This window comes from Ursus americanus, chromosome 26 (genome assembly GCF_024610735.1).
Source record: "Ursus americanus isolate L20-20 chromosome 26, mUrsAme1.1.p, whole genome shotgun sequence".
Classification (NCBI taxonomy): Eukaryota; Metazoa; Chordata; class Mammalia; order Carnivora; family Ursidae; genus Ursus; species Ursus americanus.
In genome coordinates this window covers 31,309,164-31,323,338 of record NC_142152.1, presented here as the reverse complement: position 1 = coordinate 31,323,338, position 14,175 = coordinate 31,309,164, and the positions used below count along the sequence as shown (strand labels likewise).

Below are 14,175 nucleotides of genomic sequence, written 5' to 3'. Positions count from 1 at the left end.
CTACCTCAGTATTTCCAAAAATTTCTGAAGACAAAAATTTAAAGATCTAAAAACTAATGTCAAGGTCATATATACATACCCACCTACCCACAGCAGGTCTACACAGGACTCTTACCTGACAGTAGTGGTCTTCTGCTCTTGTGAACTAGCGGAAACTCTGGAATCTCTTTTCTCAGGTCTAGTGTTAGCAACAGCAAGAGGCGGCACTGCAGCTTCATGCCTTCTCTCATCTCCCCGACTGAAACAGCTCTTGTTTGAAGACACATTATTATCAAAGATGTTAGTATCAGAAGACTTAAGACTGGAAGGGTCTGGAAAGAGAAACACATGGTCCTTTTAAGCTGTTTTTATTAATTTGAACTTTTCCCCTCTTCATCACCAATTTAAAAGCAATGTTTTCTTCCACAACATTCTTAATGGCTGAATGTTACTCCACAAGTAGTTAATATAATAATTAATTCAATTTACTATTACTGAACTTTTAAGTAATTCTCAATTATAAAATATTAGAACATCCTTGGGGCGCATGGGTAGCTCGGTCAGTAGAGCAACAAGACTTGTGATTTCGGCGCAGGTCATAATCTCATGGGCAGTGGGACTGAGCCTCACGTCAGGCTCTGTGCTTAATTAGTGCAGCATCTGCTTGAGATCCTCTCTCTCCCTCTACCCTCCCCCATTCTCGTGCATGCGCACTTTTTCAAATAAATAAACAAATATTTAAAACTAATCAATAAAATATTAAAACATCCTTGAAGCTAAAACATTGCATTTACAATTATTTCCTTATGATATATTGCATAGTTTCCCTTCCCTTGTTTAAATTATCTTTAAGTTATGTTAAATTTATTGTTCTTGAATTCATAATTCATGTGCTTCCTAAGAAGTTGAAGAAACTATTATTTTCAAATTTATGAAATTTTTTCCAAAGCAGTATAAATGGCCTTAGAAAGAAAACATTAGGGTGCCTGAGTGGCTCAGTCAGTTAAGTGTCTGCCTTCGGCTCATTTCATGATCCCAGGGTCCTGGGATCGAGCCCCACGTGGCTCCCTCTCCCTCTGCGGCTCCCCCTGCTCGTTCTCTCTCTCTGGCTCTTTCTCTCAAATAAATAAATAAATTCTTAAAAAAAAAGAAAAAGAAAAAAAGAAAGAAAACATTAGGGGGCCCCAGATGCCTCAGTCTGTTAAGCGTCTGCTTTCGGCTCAGGTCATGATCCCGGAGTCCTATGATCGAGCCCCTGGAGTCAGCTTCTCCTTCTGCCCCTCTCCCTCTGCCCCTCTCCCTAGCTTTTGCTCTTGCTCTCGCTCAAATAAAATCTTAAAAAAAAAAAAAGAAAAAAACTATAGTAAATTCCAAACGTTTTAATGAATCTTACCAGTTGTAACAGAGCGAAGTTTATCTAACACACCATGAAGCCTAAAAGAAAAAAAAACCAAAAATATTAAAGCTTCCTTCAATCAAGAAAGATTTTATTTCAACTATCACTTGAAATTTGAGGACATTAGAGAATCTATCTTCAGATATAAATATTGATAAATGATACTAAATGGTATTTAATGGACAAATAGTATCAAAGTTAAAGAAATGCCACATTTTTAAAAAAGGCTTACATGAATACTATAGAAGTGAATCAAAAATTGTATTTTTTCATCATTACTTTCAACATCTATCTCCCATACAAATAAGGGCAAAGATCTACAAAGAATATAATTTTGTTTTATAAGAACTAAAGATTCCGTGTAGCTTATGGTAAAAGATAAAATATCACAGATACATAATATAGCTTATTATTATAATTATTGAAGCAGAGTTTAAGTTTGTTTTATCTATTTATATGGTTTCTGGAACAGCTTAATTCTGAGGGGTGAAAAAAATGTGTAAAAAATCTCAAAACATACCACTTCATTACTAATGCTGTAAACAAGCACAGGCCACAACCTCGCTTATAATATAGCCTATTTTAGTACTTATGTGCAAAGCAAATTTGCCTTACAATCCTTTGCAAGAAGCCATACCTCCTGAAAATACCAGAAATATCTATCTCATTATGTTTCACTCAGAACCCAGTCACATGCTACTGTCCCCTTGGACACAATTATTGCAGGGCTCCAAACAATCTAACAGTCCATTTGAGGCTGGTGTCAATGAACACTTTACCAGGGAAATAAAGTGCCCAGAGACACCATAACTTGCATCAGTACACACTAAGGAAGTTATGGCAAGATGAGAAAACTGAATTTGATTTTAAATTCAAATTCATTTAGTCCTTTACCTAAGAAATTTGTCCCAAGCAGTCCATCAGGTTATCTAAGAAAGGATCTCTAGGTCAATCCTTCATAGTACACAGCGGGACTCAAACCCAAAGTGATACCAAGGTTGAACCAAAAGTCATAAAACATGTACATGAAACAAAACAAATACCTAGAGTACAGAACAGTTTGAAAGAAAGAAAGAAAGAAAGAAAGAAAGAAAGAAAGAAAGAAAGAAAGAACGAACTCATGATAACTTCTCCAGTCAAAAGTGCCACGGTCTGTCTCTCTTTTTTGGTAAATTCTGGGGACTAAGTGTAATGAGTGGGTTAGGGCACCCACGTGCCATAGCTGGATGTACCAAAAAAATATGAGGATCAACCACTACATTGAATGCCATACAAAACTGTTTAATATAAACATAGAGAATTCTGTGTGGAATTTCAAGAAAATTTCACAAGACTTGCAAGGCATATAGCAGCCCACATGGGCAAAAACACGTTCAAGATAAACTTTAGTTTAAAGGCAAGAAATTAACCAGTTTCATACCCCTCTTTAGTGCCCCCTATTACCTCTCCCAGTCTCTTGCCATTCAATATAAGCAGGGCACTCTGCTCACTCAACTTTTGCTCCATTATCAACTTGTGCTGTAACTGGTGGTTCCCAGAGTGAGGGCGCTTATAGGAGTGCTTCCTGATCTATTCTCAGCCACATCATTACCCTCCCCAACCCTCACTCTACCTCGAACCTGCCTTCTTAAATTGAATCTTAGACTTTTAGTCAGTATTCTCCAACTAAAGGCAATATTTGGTTTGAAAAAGAACACTGAAAATTATAACATGAATTTATATTTGAACATAAAATTGTTTTTTTAAATTCCGTTCAAAAACTTTGCCCCCTAAAGGTTAACTCATTAGAGAAAGCGATTTAGGAAGTCAACCCAGCCCCCAAAACACATGTAACTGGTTTGGGTTGGGGGAAAGGAGTAAGATGCAAAAGTTTACAAAAGACACATAATAACTACAGTTAATAGAGACTAAGGACTTGCTATGGGCCAGGCACAGCTACAAGTACATGTATTATTTCATTTAATCCTTATAACAGTCCTATAAAGGGGATTTATTAATCCCATTTTACAAATGGAAAAACCAAGGCAAGAGGCAGATCCAGGATTCAACCTCGGGAGTCTGGATCCAGAAGCTGAGCTCTCATGGCTCACTACCTGCCTCTCCACAGTGAATCTGACTCTCCTGGCAAGGAACTCTTTTCAGACAGAATACCTACTCTGACTTGTGCCAAACTTTGGTCTAAGGGGTAAAAATTCAGAAACATACCATACGGTGAATCGAATTGTGTTGTTCCCTAGAAACAGGGACAGGTCCTCTGTCATTTGGTCCTGACTTTTCTTGTTGGCCACCATCACCATAATGTAATCAGGAAGTTCTTCATCTAGTTAAAAGGAAAAGTATATAAAAACTTTTTTATGTTTTCCTCAATATTGTCTTCTACTTAAAAGTTAATGTACTTGAAAATATAGATATAGCTCTAAAAATTAGTACCTCAGGCTCTACTAGAATTATGTTGGACAAGAAAGTATAGTTTTTTCCCTCTTCATTACATAGGTATTTCAATTATTAGAAGGATGGGAATTAGAATAACTAACAAATACTTATAAAACTAGATATTCTGAATTACAGTATCAAACTTGAGAGTATACTTATTTCCTTTTTATCTTTTTAATAATCCTCACCAGTTTCAGAGAAGCTTCCAGAAAGCTAATGGACATTCCTCAAGAATAACTGAGCTTTGCCTAGTTTTGTGTTTATGTTTCAAAATTATATTCATTTCTCAAGAGAACATCTCTATCCTCAGTAAAGGCATATTCCTATTATATCAGGGTAACGAATTTGCACCAACAGCAAATAAACTAAAACCACCCAAAAACTCTACATCATTTTAAAAATATAATCTTAAATTTAAATAATTTCAACTTTATTCACTGTTTTATCCTCATATGCTCCTAACACAGTGATTATGAAGGTGAGGTCTAGGACCAAAAACAACAAAAACAAAACCACCACAGTAAGAAGATAAGGAAGCAAAAGCCATTTATCAAGAATTCTAATCCCCACCAAAAAAATTCCTTCAGATTTCTTCAATACCTTAAAGAGTTCTATTTCTAAGTAGGCAGAAAAGTTCATTTCGAAAGTACTATCAGACAGAAAAAGAACTATCAGACATTTGTTTCAAGGAGAATTATCAAAAGTCCAGTTTAAGAAAAGCACAAATATACTCAGAAAGCCTAATCTACAAACAGAAAGAGAGAAATCTAAATTCTTTACTACTCTAATAGTATGAAAATACAATTTACCTATTCATGTCACTGGATATTTAGATCTCTTACAATTTTATACTAACAAAAAAAATGTTGCAAAGAAATTTTAATAAGTCTAGGTGGCAACCCTGCCTGAACATTACAATTATCTGGAGAGTTAAAAAAAAAAAAAAAAAATCCAGGTGCTATGGGCTATGCAAGCCATTCTGTTTCACATCTTGAAAGACCTAAGAAAATGGTAATATTTATAGTGTGCACTGGAGTAGAGAGAGAAAATTACTCATAGACAGTCAAAGTAAACCAGCCATTTCTGCCTCACCAAACATACCCAGCCACCCCAAGTGCTAAGAAAAATCAAATCTCAACAGATCGAAAAGTTTCCCCAACTTCCAGTATAATAATGTGCAGGTAACACTAGGTGGTAAGCAGCTCCTGCAGAGGAGAGATTCTCAAATTTAGCTGCACATTAGAATCTGTTGGGGAGCTTTAAATAATCTGCTTAAGACCAAGCTGCACCCCAATTAAATTAGAATATTGGACAGGAAGATCAGGACATCAACGCTTATTTATTTTATTGAAGTATAATTAACATACAATATTATATTAGTTTCAGGTGTACAACGTAGTAATTGAACATTCTATATGTTACCCAATGCTTACCACAGTAAGTGCAGTCACCATCTGTCACCATACAATGTTATTACAAAATTGATTATACTCCCTGTGCTGTACTTTTCATCTGTGACTTATTTTATAATTAGGTATTTCCACCTCTTAAGCCCCTTTATCTAGTTCACCCATTCCTCACCTATCTTCTCTGGCAACCACCAATTTGTTCTGTGTATCTAAGAATCTGGGCTGGTTTAAATTAGTTTTGTTTTTTATTTTACTTTTTATTTAAGACATCTTTACACATGTGGGGCTTGAACTCATGACCCTGAGATCAAGAGTCACATGCTCTACCGACTTAACCAGCCAGGTGCCCATTTTGTTTACATGTTCCACATGTAAGAAAACCATGGTATTTGTCTTTCTGTGTGACTTATTTCACTTAGCATAATACCCTCGAGGTCCCTCCATGTTGCTATAAATGGCAAGATCTTATTGTTTTTCATGGCTGAGTAATATTCCATTATAGACATACACACATGTATATATATATCTTTTTCATGCAGTCATCTATCAATGGGCACTTGGGCTGCTTCCATATCTTGGCTATTATAAATAATGCTGCAATATAACATAGAGGAGGTTATCTTTTCGAATCAGTGGTTTTATTTTTTTTTTTGGGTAAATACCCAACAGTGCAATTACTAGATATGGTAATTCTAGTTTTGTGGGTTTTTTTTTTTTTAAGATTTAATTTATTTATTTGACAGAGAGAGTACAAGCAGGGGGAGCGTCACGGAGAGGGAGAAGCAGGCTCCCGCTGTGCAGAAAGCCCGACATGGGGCTCGATCCCAGGATCCTGGGATCATGACCTAAGCTGAAGGCAGACACTCAACTGACTGAGCCACCCCGGCACCCCTAATTTTTTGAGGAACCTCCATAGTGGGTGTACCAATTTGCATTCCAACCAATGGAATGAGGGTCCCTTTTTCTCTACATCCTTGCCAAGTTCTTGTCTCTTTGATTCCAGCCATTTTGACAGGTGTATAGTGATATATGTGGTTTTGATTTACATTTCCCTCATGATTAGTTATGTTAGCATCTTCTCCTGTGTCTGTTGGCCATCTGTATGTCTTCTTTGGAAAAATGTCTGTTCAGCTTCTCTACCCATTTTTTAAATGGATTTTTTTTTTTTTTTTTTTGGTGTTGAGTTGTGCAAGTTTTTTATACATTTTGGATATGAATCCCTTATAAGATGTATCATTTGCAGATATCTTCTCCCATTTAGTAGGCTTTTTGTTTTGTTGGAGAAATCTGAATATTTAATGAAATCATGCAATATGATGTGAGGCAATATAAGTGAGAACAAGAAGCCATTCATTTATTTTCTTTGTAGAGTATCAAAAGGTTCCCACTGTTTCTGGCAATTGTAGTAAATATGCCTGGTAGCTTGTTTATGCAATGTGTACCTACCTACTATGGACTATCATTGGTAACCCAGGAAAGCTCAACAAAAAAAGTTAGAAGCTTTGCCAGCCTTCACATATTTTCTTCCTCACAATATCAATGATGAAAATGTGCTTTCCTGGGTGCCTGGGTGGCTCAGTTGGTTAAGTGTCTGCCTTCAGCTCAGGTCACAATCCCAGGGTTCTGGGACCGAGTCCTGCATCGGGCTCCCTGCTCAGCAAGGAGCCTGCTTTTCCCTCTGCCTCTGCCTGCCACTCACCCTGCTGGTGCACATGCTGCCAAATAAATAAATAAAAACTTTAAAAAAAAAAAAAAAAGGAGGAAGGAAGGAGAGAGGAAGGAAGAAAATGTGTTTTCCTATTAACTTGCATTTTCTAACATTCTATGTGAAATCAGTGGCTGCTCCAGTACAGGGTCAAGGCAAGGAAAGGTGGGAAGGAGGGATAAAAGGAGCCCCAGGGAACTTCTGGGAGTAATGAATACGTTCCTTAGCCTGATCACTGTGTGTATTCATCAAGACTTACCAAATTATACACTTTAAATACGCACAGTTTAATATACCAGTATTAATATACCAATTATATCTCAACAAAGCCATTGGAAATTCATATACTGTTTTCTCAGTACACAGAACAGAAAATAAGAATCTAATAAAAATTAATGTGTTCACAATACATTTCCATAGAATTCAGATTTCTCAAATTTATTTGATATCTATACTGGGGGGAAAAGTGAGTGTTTTGGAGGTTTATGCAAGGTCAGGGCTCTAAAATGTGAATGAAATTGTCAACTATACTCAAAAAGAATTTTTAAATAAAAAATAACATGTGAATGAAAGACTGCTCTGAACCATAATTGCCTTCCCACTGAAGTACTCCATTTAAAAAAGAACACACAAATGAGAAGTTATCACTCTGAAGAGTTGTTTACTTGTTTCCCACCCAATACTTTGAAAATAGATACTCAAATATTTATTAAATAATTATTGCTTCCATAACTTTAAAGGTTTCCAGAACTCTTTCTTACACAGAGAAAGGGATTAGAAAATCATCCTTTCCAGAAGAGCAATGATGTATAAACATGCAATTAGGTAGCTAATTGTAAACCTAAATTCATAATATATAGTTTTATTTCAAACAGAGTTAATTGTAACCTCTGTTTTTCTACTTAAACAACGTTACCTTAAGAAAAAAAATCAGACTCTCTGATAGGCCACTGGGACATCACAAATACTAAGTCTCCACCTTCAAAAAATGTCCAGTCAAGAAACAGGCACAAGTTGGAAGCCATGCTAATGTGTGGATCACTGGAACAGATTTCAGAGGAGTTCTAGAGGAGCACACAGGAGTGACTCCTATGCCTTTGTTACCATCAAGGACAGAGAAGACCTGAGTTCTTTGGTCTTAAATCTGCTACTGACCAGCTCTGCTACTCCCAAGACTCCATTTTGTGTGTGTGTTTACTTTTATTTATTTGACAGAGAGCGAGTGTGCAAGTGCACTCACAAGCAGGGGGAGCGGCAGGGAGAGGGAGAAGCAGGCTTCCCACTGAGCAGGGAGCCTGACACTGGGCTCAATCTCAGGACCCTTGAATCATGACCTGAGCCAAAGCCAGACGATTAACTGACTGAGCCACCCAGGCACCCCTCCATTTTTTTAGTTGTAAAAGAAGTAATACTACCTGCCATTCCCACTTAGCACTGCATTCGTGAACAAATGGAACTATATGAAAATATTCTAAGAATAAAACTATTTTTACTTTTAAAACTATATTTTTACTGTTATTATATTTCATATTGAACATAAATCTTATAAACCAGGTTTTTAATAGGCTCAAAACCCTTGGTTTGAGATTTTTGAGAAATGACAGAAATCATCAGAAAGGTTGAACTTAGACTCTTAACATGTGTCTGTGTTTTCATGTGCTAGAACTAAGGAAGTTTACACTAGAGGTTTTCTGTAGATCTCTTTTTGAACCAAAACAAGTTCCTGACACAGCTGGTATCCATTAAGTGAACAAATAAAAAAATAAATCAATTCTGGTTCAGCTTCATCTTTACCTCTGAGCCTCAATTTTCTTACCTGTTAAAGACTTAGAACAATCTTGACAAGTAATTTATTAAATGTGCCCAGCGTGTGCTAAATTAGTAATTCTCAAACTTGTTTGAGAATTCTCAGGTTCGCTTTATGCTTTTAAAAGTTACTGATGACCCAGGGCAGGTGGGTCAGTTAAGCTTCCGACTCAATTTAGGCTCAGGTCATGATCTCGGGGTCCTTAGATCAAGCCCCCTTATCAGACTCCATGCTGAATGCTTGGGATTCTTTCCTGCCTCTGCTCCTTCCCCAGCTCACACAAGCTTACTCTCTCTCAAAATAAATAAATAAAATCTTAAAAAATATTGATGACCCCAGAGAACTTTTATTTATGTGAACAACTATTGATAATTACCATATAGAAAAATGGAGAATTTAAAAGTCTTACTTAAAATAACATACCTATCATGTTAATAAACTCATTTATGACATAATTGTTTTTATAAAAAATAAGTTTTCCAAAAAATGTAAAGTTGTATTTTTATCAATTTCTTAATATCTGGTTTTTAAAAAGACAGCTGGACTCAATTTCTGCTTCTGCATTTAACCTGTTATGATATGTTGCTCTAATTGAAGAATATGAAGAAAATCTGGCCTCACAAATACAGTTGGAAAAGAAAGTATAGCTGACTCTCAAACATAAATTTGAATTGACTGGGTCCAATTATACCTGGATTTTTTTTTTTTGATACATGTATCAGAAATGTATGTTCTCTTCCCTTATGACTTTAGTGATATTTTTTCTCTAGCTTACATTAAGACTACAGTATAGAATACATGTAACATACAAAATATGTGTTAACAGACTGTTTATGTTACCAGCAACACTTCTGATCAACAGTAGGCTATTAGCAGGTTAATTTGGAGGGGAGTCAAAAGTTATACTCATATTTTCAACTGTGCCAGGAGAGGGAATGTCCAGCAGCCCTAACTCCTAAGTTGTTCAGGGGTCAACTGAATTTAAAAACCTTTTTTAGGTAGTGTGGATATTCTTCTGTGATACTACACCAAAACTCAACAAGTGGTAGTTTCTTAAAGGTTAGCAGCAATATGGAAACTAAAATTCTATCAATCGCCTTTTTGTGCCTTGTTACATTAAAATCCATTGATCATCCTCCACTTTTAATGAATCCTTTTCCCTTACACAATTTGGTAACATCACACGTTGATCATTTGAAAAAAAATACTGGTTCAGGGAGCTATATAAATCACTGACATGTTGATACAATTCATTACAAGATACAAAAGAATCATCTGTTAATATCATCATCAAGAAATTCATTTAAGTACTGGAAAGTTTTCAAGTTCATGAAAGCAGACACTAAATTTCAAACTTCTAATTTTCATCTCAAAGCTCAAATTTTGTCGTTGGTAACAAAGTGTATCAGTTCTTTTCCTCTGTCCACTTTCAAGAAAATGTCTGCCAAATATCCAAGTGTGTGCCTAGCCTGTCAGTGTTAAGAGATAAAAATAATGTGCCATGAAAATGGTGGCTAACTCAATCACACAAATAGTTTCCCTTCAGACAAACCAACCTGTTTTAAGACAGAAGTACTTCATGAATAATTGCTATTTTCTCACATCACAGATTTAAAAGATGTAGTCAAAGGCCAAGACTTAAATATTTGTACTGCTTCACTAATTATATTAAGTGAAATTGGCTTTTTTGGGGCGCCTGGGTGGCTCAGTCGTTAAGTGTCTGCCTTCGGCTCAGGGCATGATCCCAGCGTTCTGGGATCAAGCCCCACATCAGACTCCTCCGCTGGAAGCCTGCTTCTTCCTCCCCCACTCCTCCTGCTTGTGTTCCCTCTCCCGCTGGCTGTCTCTATCTCTGTCAAATAAATAAATAAAATCCTTAAAAAAAAAAAGTGAAACTGGCTTTTTTAAAAAATTCCCAGTGGAAGGGTGATAGGATTTCTCATAGAGTTTGGTGTGAGATCTCCATTCAGCACAAGGTACCACCAGTTTAACTCACCATTGCTTTTACACAATCCAAATGTCAGCACAGTAAAAATGGCAAGCACCCTTTCAATATTCATATGAAAATAGTTTTGACTTCAGAGACCCTCAGCATCTCTCACACCTTGAGAACCACCTTTGTAAATGGTAGCTGTTATTTTTATAGAAGGCACCTGCTTTGGAGCCAAACCCAAAACTCAATCCATGAAGCATTGGTCAAGTAAGCACTCAAAGCCTCAGTTTCCTTACTTGTACAAGAAGGGGTATTACCACTTACCTTCCAGTGTTCTCCTGGATATTATCATGACCTAACACACAGACAATGGTTAAGAACCGAGCCTGACCCAAAGTAAACGATCAAATTATAAATCATAAAAGCATAAAAAGAAACACATTACTGTGGGTGTTAAAGAGAAAAAGGGACAGGAAAAAAGAAAGAGATCTGAAAATAAAACTCACTGAACCGCGACAGGGGCAAATGCCAGAAAACATTCATATGCAAAATAACAGTTCTGAAACAAGAAGATCAAGAGGAAAGCAAAGAGAATAGGAAAAACAGTAAAAATCAGATAAACATGGAAATTAGGAAAGAGCCTCAACAGAGGAGGCTAAACAATCTTAAAAGGGCCATATTAAAAAGCGATGGCGGGGGGCGGGGGGCAAGGTTGCATATAGAGCTTTCAAGAAAAAACGGTAAAAAAGAAAAAGTAAATTTGAAAGTAAAACGGGGTCTCTCCAAAGTCCAAAGTACGAAGAGAAAAAAATGCATTCACTAAAATTCAATTAGCAGCAAAATCTAAATTCTGTTACGCTGACAACAACAACAAAACTTACCAACATAAGCTCCTAATTCTTGCAATTTCCCCTTAATGGCACTCTGAAGGAAGAAGAGAAAGACAAACGTGCGTGTGAGAAAGGCGGAAAACCGCCCGGCTCCGTAACGCAGAGGCAACTCGGCAGCTGGCGCAACTCCCGCCCCCACGACGCCCAGGTGGGGGCGGGGAGGCGCCTGGGCCCCCTCCCCTGCCCCCTCCCCTCGTCCCCGCGGCGCCCCTCCAGCCGCGGCCGAGCGTGCCTCTCGCCCGGTGCTCCACGCCTCCTTCCGCGGCCGCCGGCTTTCTCCAGCCGCGACCGCGCTCGCCCGCCGCGCTCTCTGAGGCCAGTCTGCCCGAGGCGGCCCAGGCCGTGGAAACGCCGTTCGTCGACCCCGCGGCTCGCCGAGAGTCCCCGGAGGCGACTAGGCCGCGGCGTCCAGGCCGGGCCCACAGTCCCCGTTACTCCTGACAACCGCGCGCCCGCCCGCTGAGGCCCGGCTTCCCGCCCCCGCCCGACGCGGGCCTCACCCGGATCTTGCGGCTGATCTCGGTGCCGATTTCCATGGCTCCCCGGCGGGCGGCGGGCTCAGCACTGCGCGGCGCTTCGCTTATCCAGAGCCCCGCGCCGACTCCCGGCCCGCAACTCCGCCGCCGCAGCCGCCAGCGCCGCTCGCGGCCGCGCGATCTACGTGACCCGCCCCCACCGGCCCGGTGCGCCAGGGCGAGCAGAGTCGAGCGCGCCTGCGCTTGCGCCTGCGCGCACCTGGGCCCGCGGAGTCTGTACTCGGGCGACCTCTGCTGGCGGCAAGGAGAGCAGCGGCGGGAGGATGCCCTCGGTTTCACTCGGCCCCTCCTCTCACCTGGAGAGCTCTCCCTTTTCCTCGTCCCCACTTACTCATTATACCCTCTTTGGAAAACAAGGGGGAATTAAATGCAGCGGAAAGATCCCTGGCTTTGGTGTGATATCTGAGTTAGAATCCAGCTTTTACCTGCTTTAAGTGTGATAATGGTCTAGATAATTTAAACCTTTGAGTCCTTGCTTTTCCTACCTGTAAAATAGACTGCCTCCTAGCGGTTGCATTATACTTACACTTGGAGGGGAATGACTAGCGTATCAGAACCAATTAATCATAGTCCTCTTTTTTCTTTTTTAAAAGATTTTATTTATTTATTTATTTACTTAAGAGAAAGAGAGCAGGGGGAAGGGCAGAAGGAGAGAGAGAGAGAATCTCAAGCCAACACCACTGGAGAGGGGGGTGCGTGGAGCTTGATCCCACCACCCAGAGATCACCACCTGAGCGGAAATCAAGAGCTGACTGCCTAACCAACTGAGCCACCCAAGCACCCCAATCACAGTCCTTTCTAATGATTCCACAAGTACTGCTTCCCTTCGGTCTGGTTCTGGCTTTCTTCCCCCGCCCCCCCCAGGGGGGGGGTGTCCTCTCCGTGGCCCTTCCCCAAGATCTACAGTCATTCTCCTGCTCCTTCCTTTCTGAAACCCTTACTTTAGAGAATTCTGTTATTCCTTGGATTTCATCTGTCATCTCTGTGCTGAGAATAACCGAATTTTCTGTCAGCCCTGGCTTTTCCCCTAAACCCCACTCCCAAATTCCAGATGACTTCAGGCATTTGTATTTCCCCCAAATTCAGCACATCAAAACTTATGTCTTCATTATCTTTCCCATCCCCCACTCAGATTGGTTTCTATTTCTGACGTCCCTTTTTCTATCAATAACAGCTTAATTCTCCCTGTCCATGATCACAAAATCTTGGAATAAGCAGAGAGGTCTCCCTTCTTCCCATATCCACTAAATCTGGAAGTGGTCCCTATTAGCTATCCGTTGCTTAATAACAATGACCACATACTAAATTTAGTAGCTTAAAACACAGGCATTTATCATCTCATGGTTTTTATGAGTCAGGAATCTGAGCACAGCTTAACTGAGTCTTCTGGTCAGGCTCTCACAAGGCTGCTGTTGGGGTGTCTGTCATGCATGGTGTTCTCATTTGGAGGCTTGACAGAGGAAAACTCCACTTTTAAGCTCATTGGTGTTGTTAGCAGAATTAATTCCCTTGCAACTTTATGAGGGAGGGCCCCAGCTTTTTCCTAGCTGTTTGTCTTGAGGCCACCCTCAGGCCATAGAGGTTGCCCACAGTTCCCTGCCATGTGCTTCTTCAACATGGCTACTTACTTAAGTTCTCCAAGACAGTCTCTCAGCTCAGGGAAGGCCCAGTTCCTCTTCTTCTGGGGTCTCACTCTATTTGGTAACTCAGGGCCACCCAGGGCCTGACCCCAGAATCAAGTGCTTTAGGGGCTAATTACATCTGCAAAATCACCCTCCCCCCCCCTTTTATTTTTGCCAGATTCATTAACTAAAAGCAAGTCACGGGTGCTACTCACACTCAAGGGGAGGGGATTATACAGGGTGTGAACAGCAGGGGCAGGAATCATGGGGCCACATAGGGTCTGTCAGCCACATGGCCCTTTATCTTATATAATCATTTTTTTCTTCTGAATTCCTATAGCATCTATGTGGGAGCTACTAGTATATACTAGTACACCCTCTGTAATATTAATTGTGTGTGTCTTCTGTAACAAAATTACAAACTCCTGTAGTTCTGCATTTCTCCAAAATTTCTTTCAGGATGCT

General features: G+C 39.6%; 1 protein-coding gene across 14 annotated transcripts in view; it reads right to left on the bottom strand.

Moving 5' to 3' along the window:
- Positions 1 to 12,251, bottom strand: part of ZC3H14 (zinc finger CCCH-type containing 14) — a 46,616-nt gene extending 34,365 nt beyond the window's left edge. For 8 of the 14 annotated variants that reach the window (XM_045807679.2, XM_045807683.2, XM_045807684.2 and 5 more), the window contains exons 1-5: positions 12,053 to 12,251; positions 11,544 to 11,586; positions 3,581 to 3,695; positions 1,373 to 1,413; positions 116 to 311 (exon numbers count right to left, since the gene is read on the bottom strand). In XM_045807679.2, coding sequence (XP_045663635.2) covers positions 116 to 311; positions 1,373 to 1,413; positions 3,581 to 3,695; positions 11,544 to 11,586; positions 12,053 to 12,088 — 431 coding nt within the window. In that variant the 5' untranslated portion in view covers positions 12,089 to 12,251. The remainder of the gene's footprint in view (positions 1 to 115; positions 312 to 1,372; positions 1,414 to 3,580; positions 3,696 to 11,543; positions 11,587 to 12,052) is intronic. The other 6 variants (XM_045807678.2, XM_045807681.2, XM_045807682.2 and 3 more) reach the window with 1 other exon arrangement.
- Between the last annotated feature and the right edge of the window lie 1,924 nt (positions 12,252 to 14,175).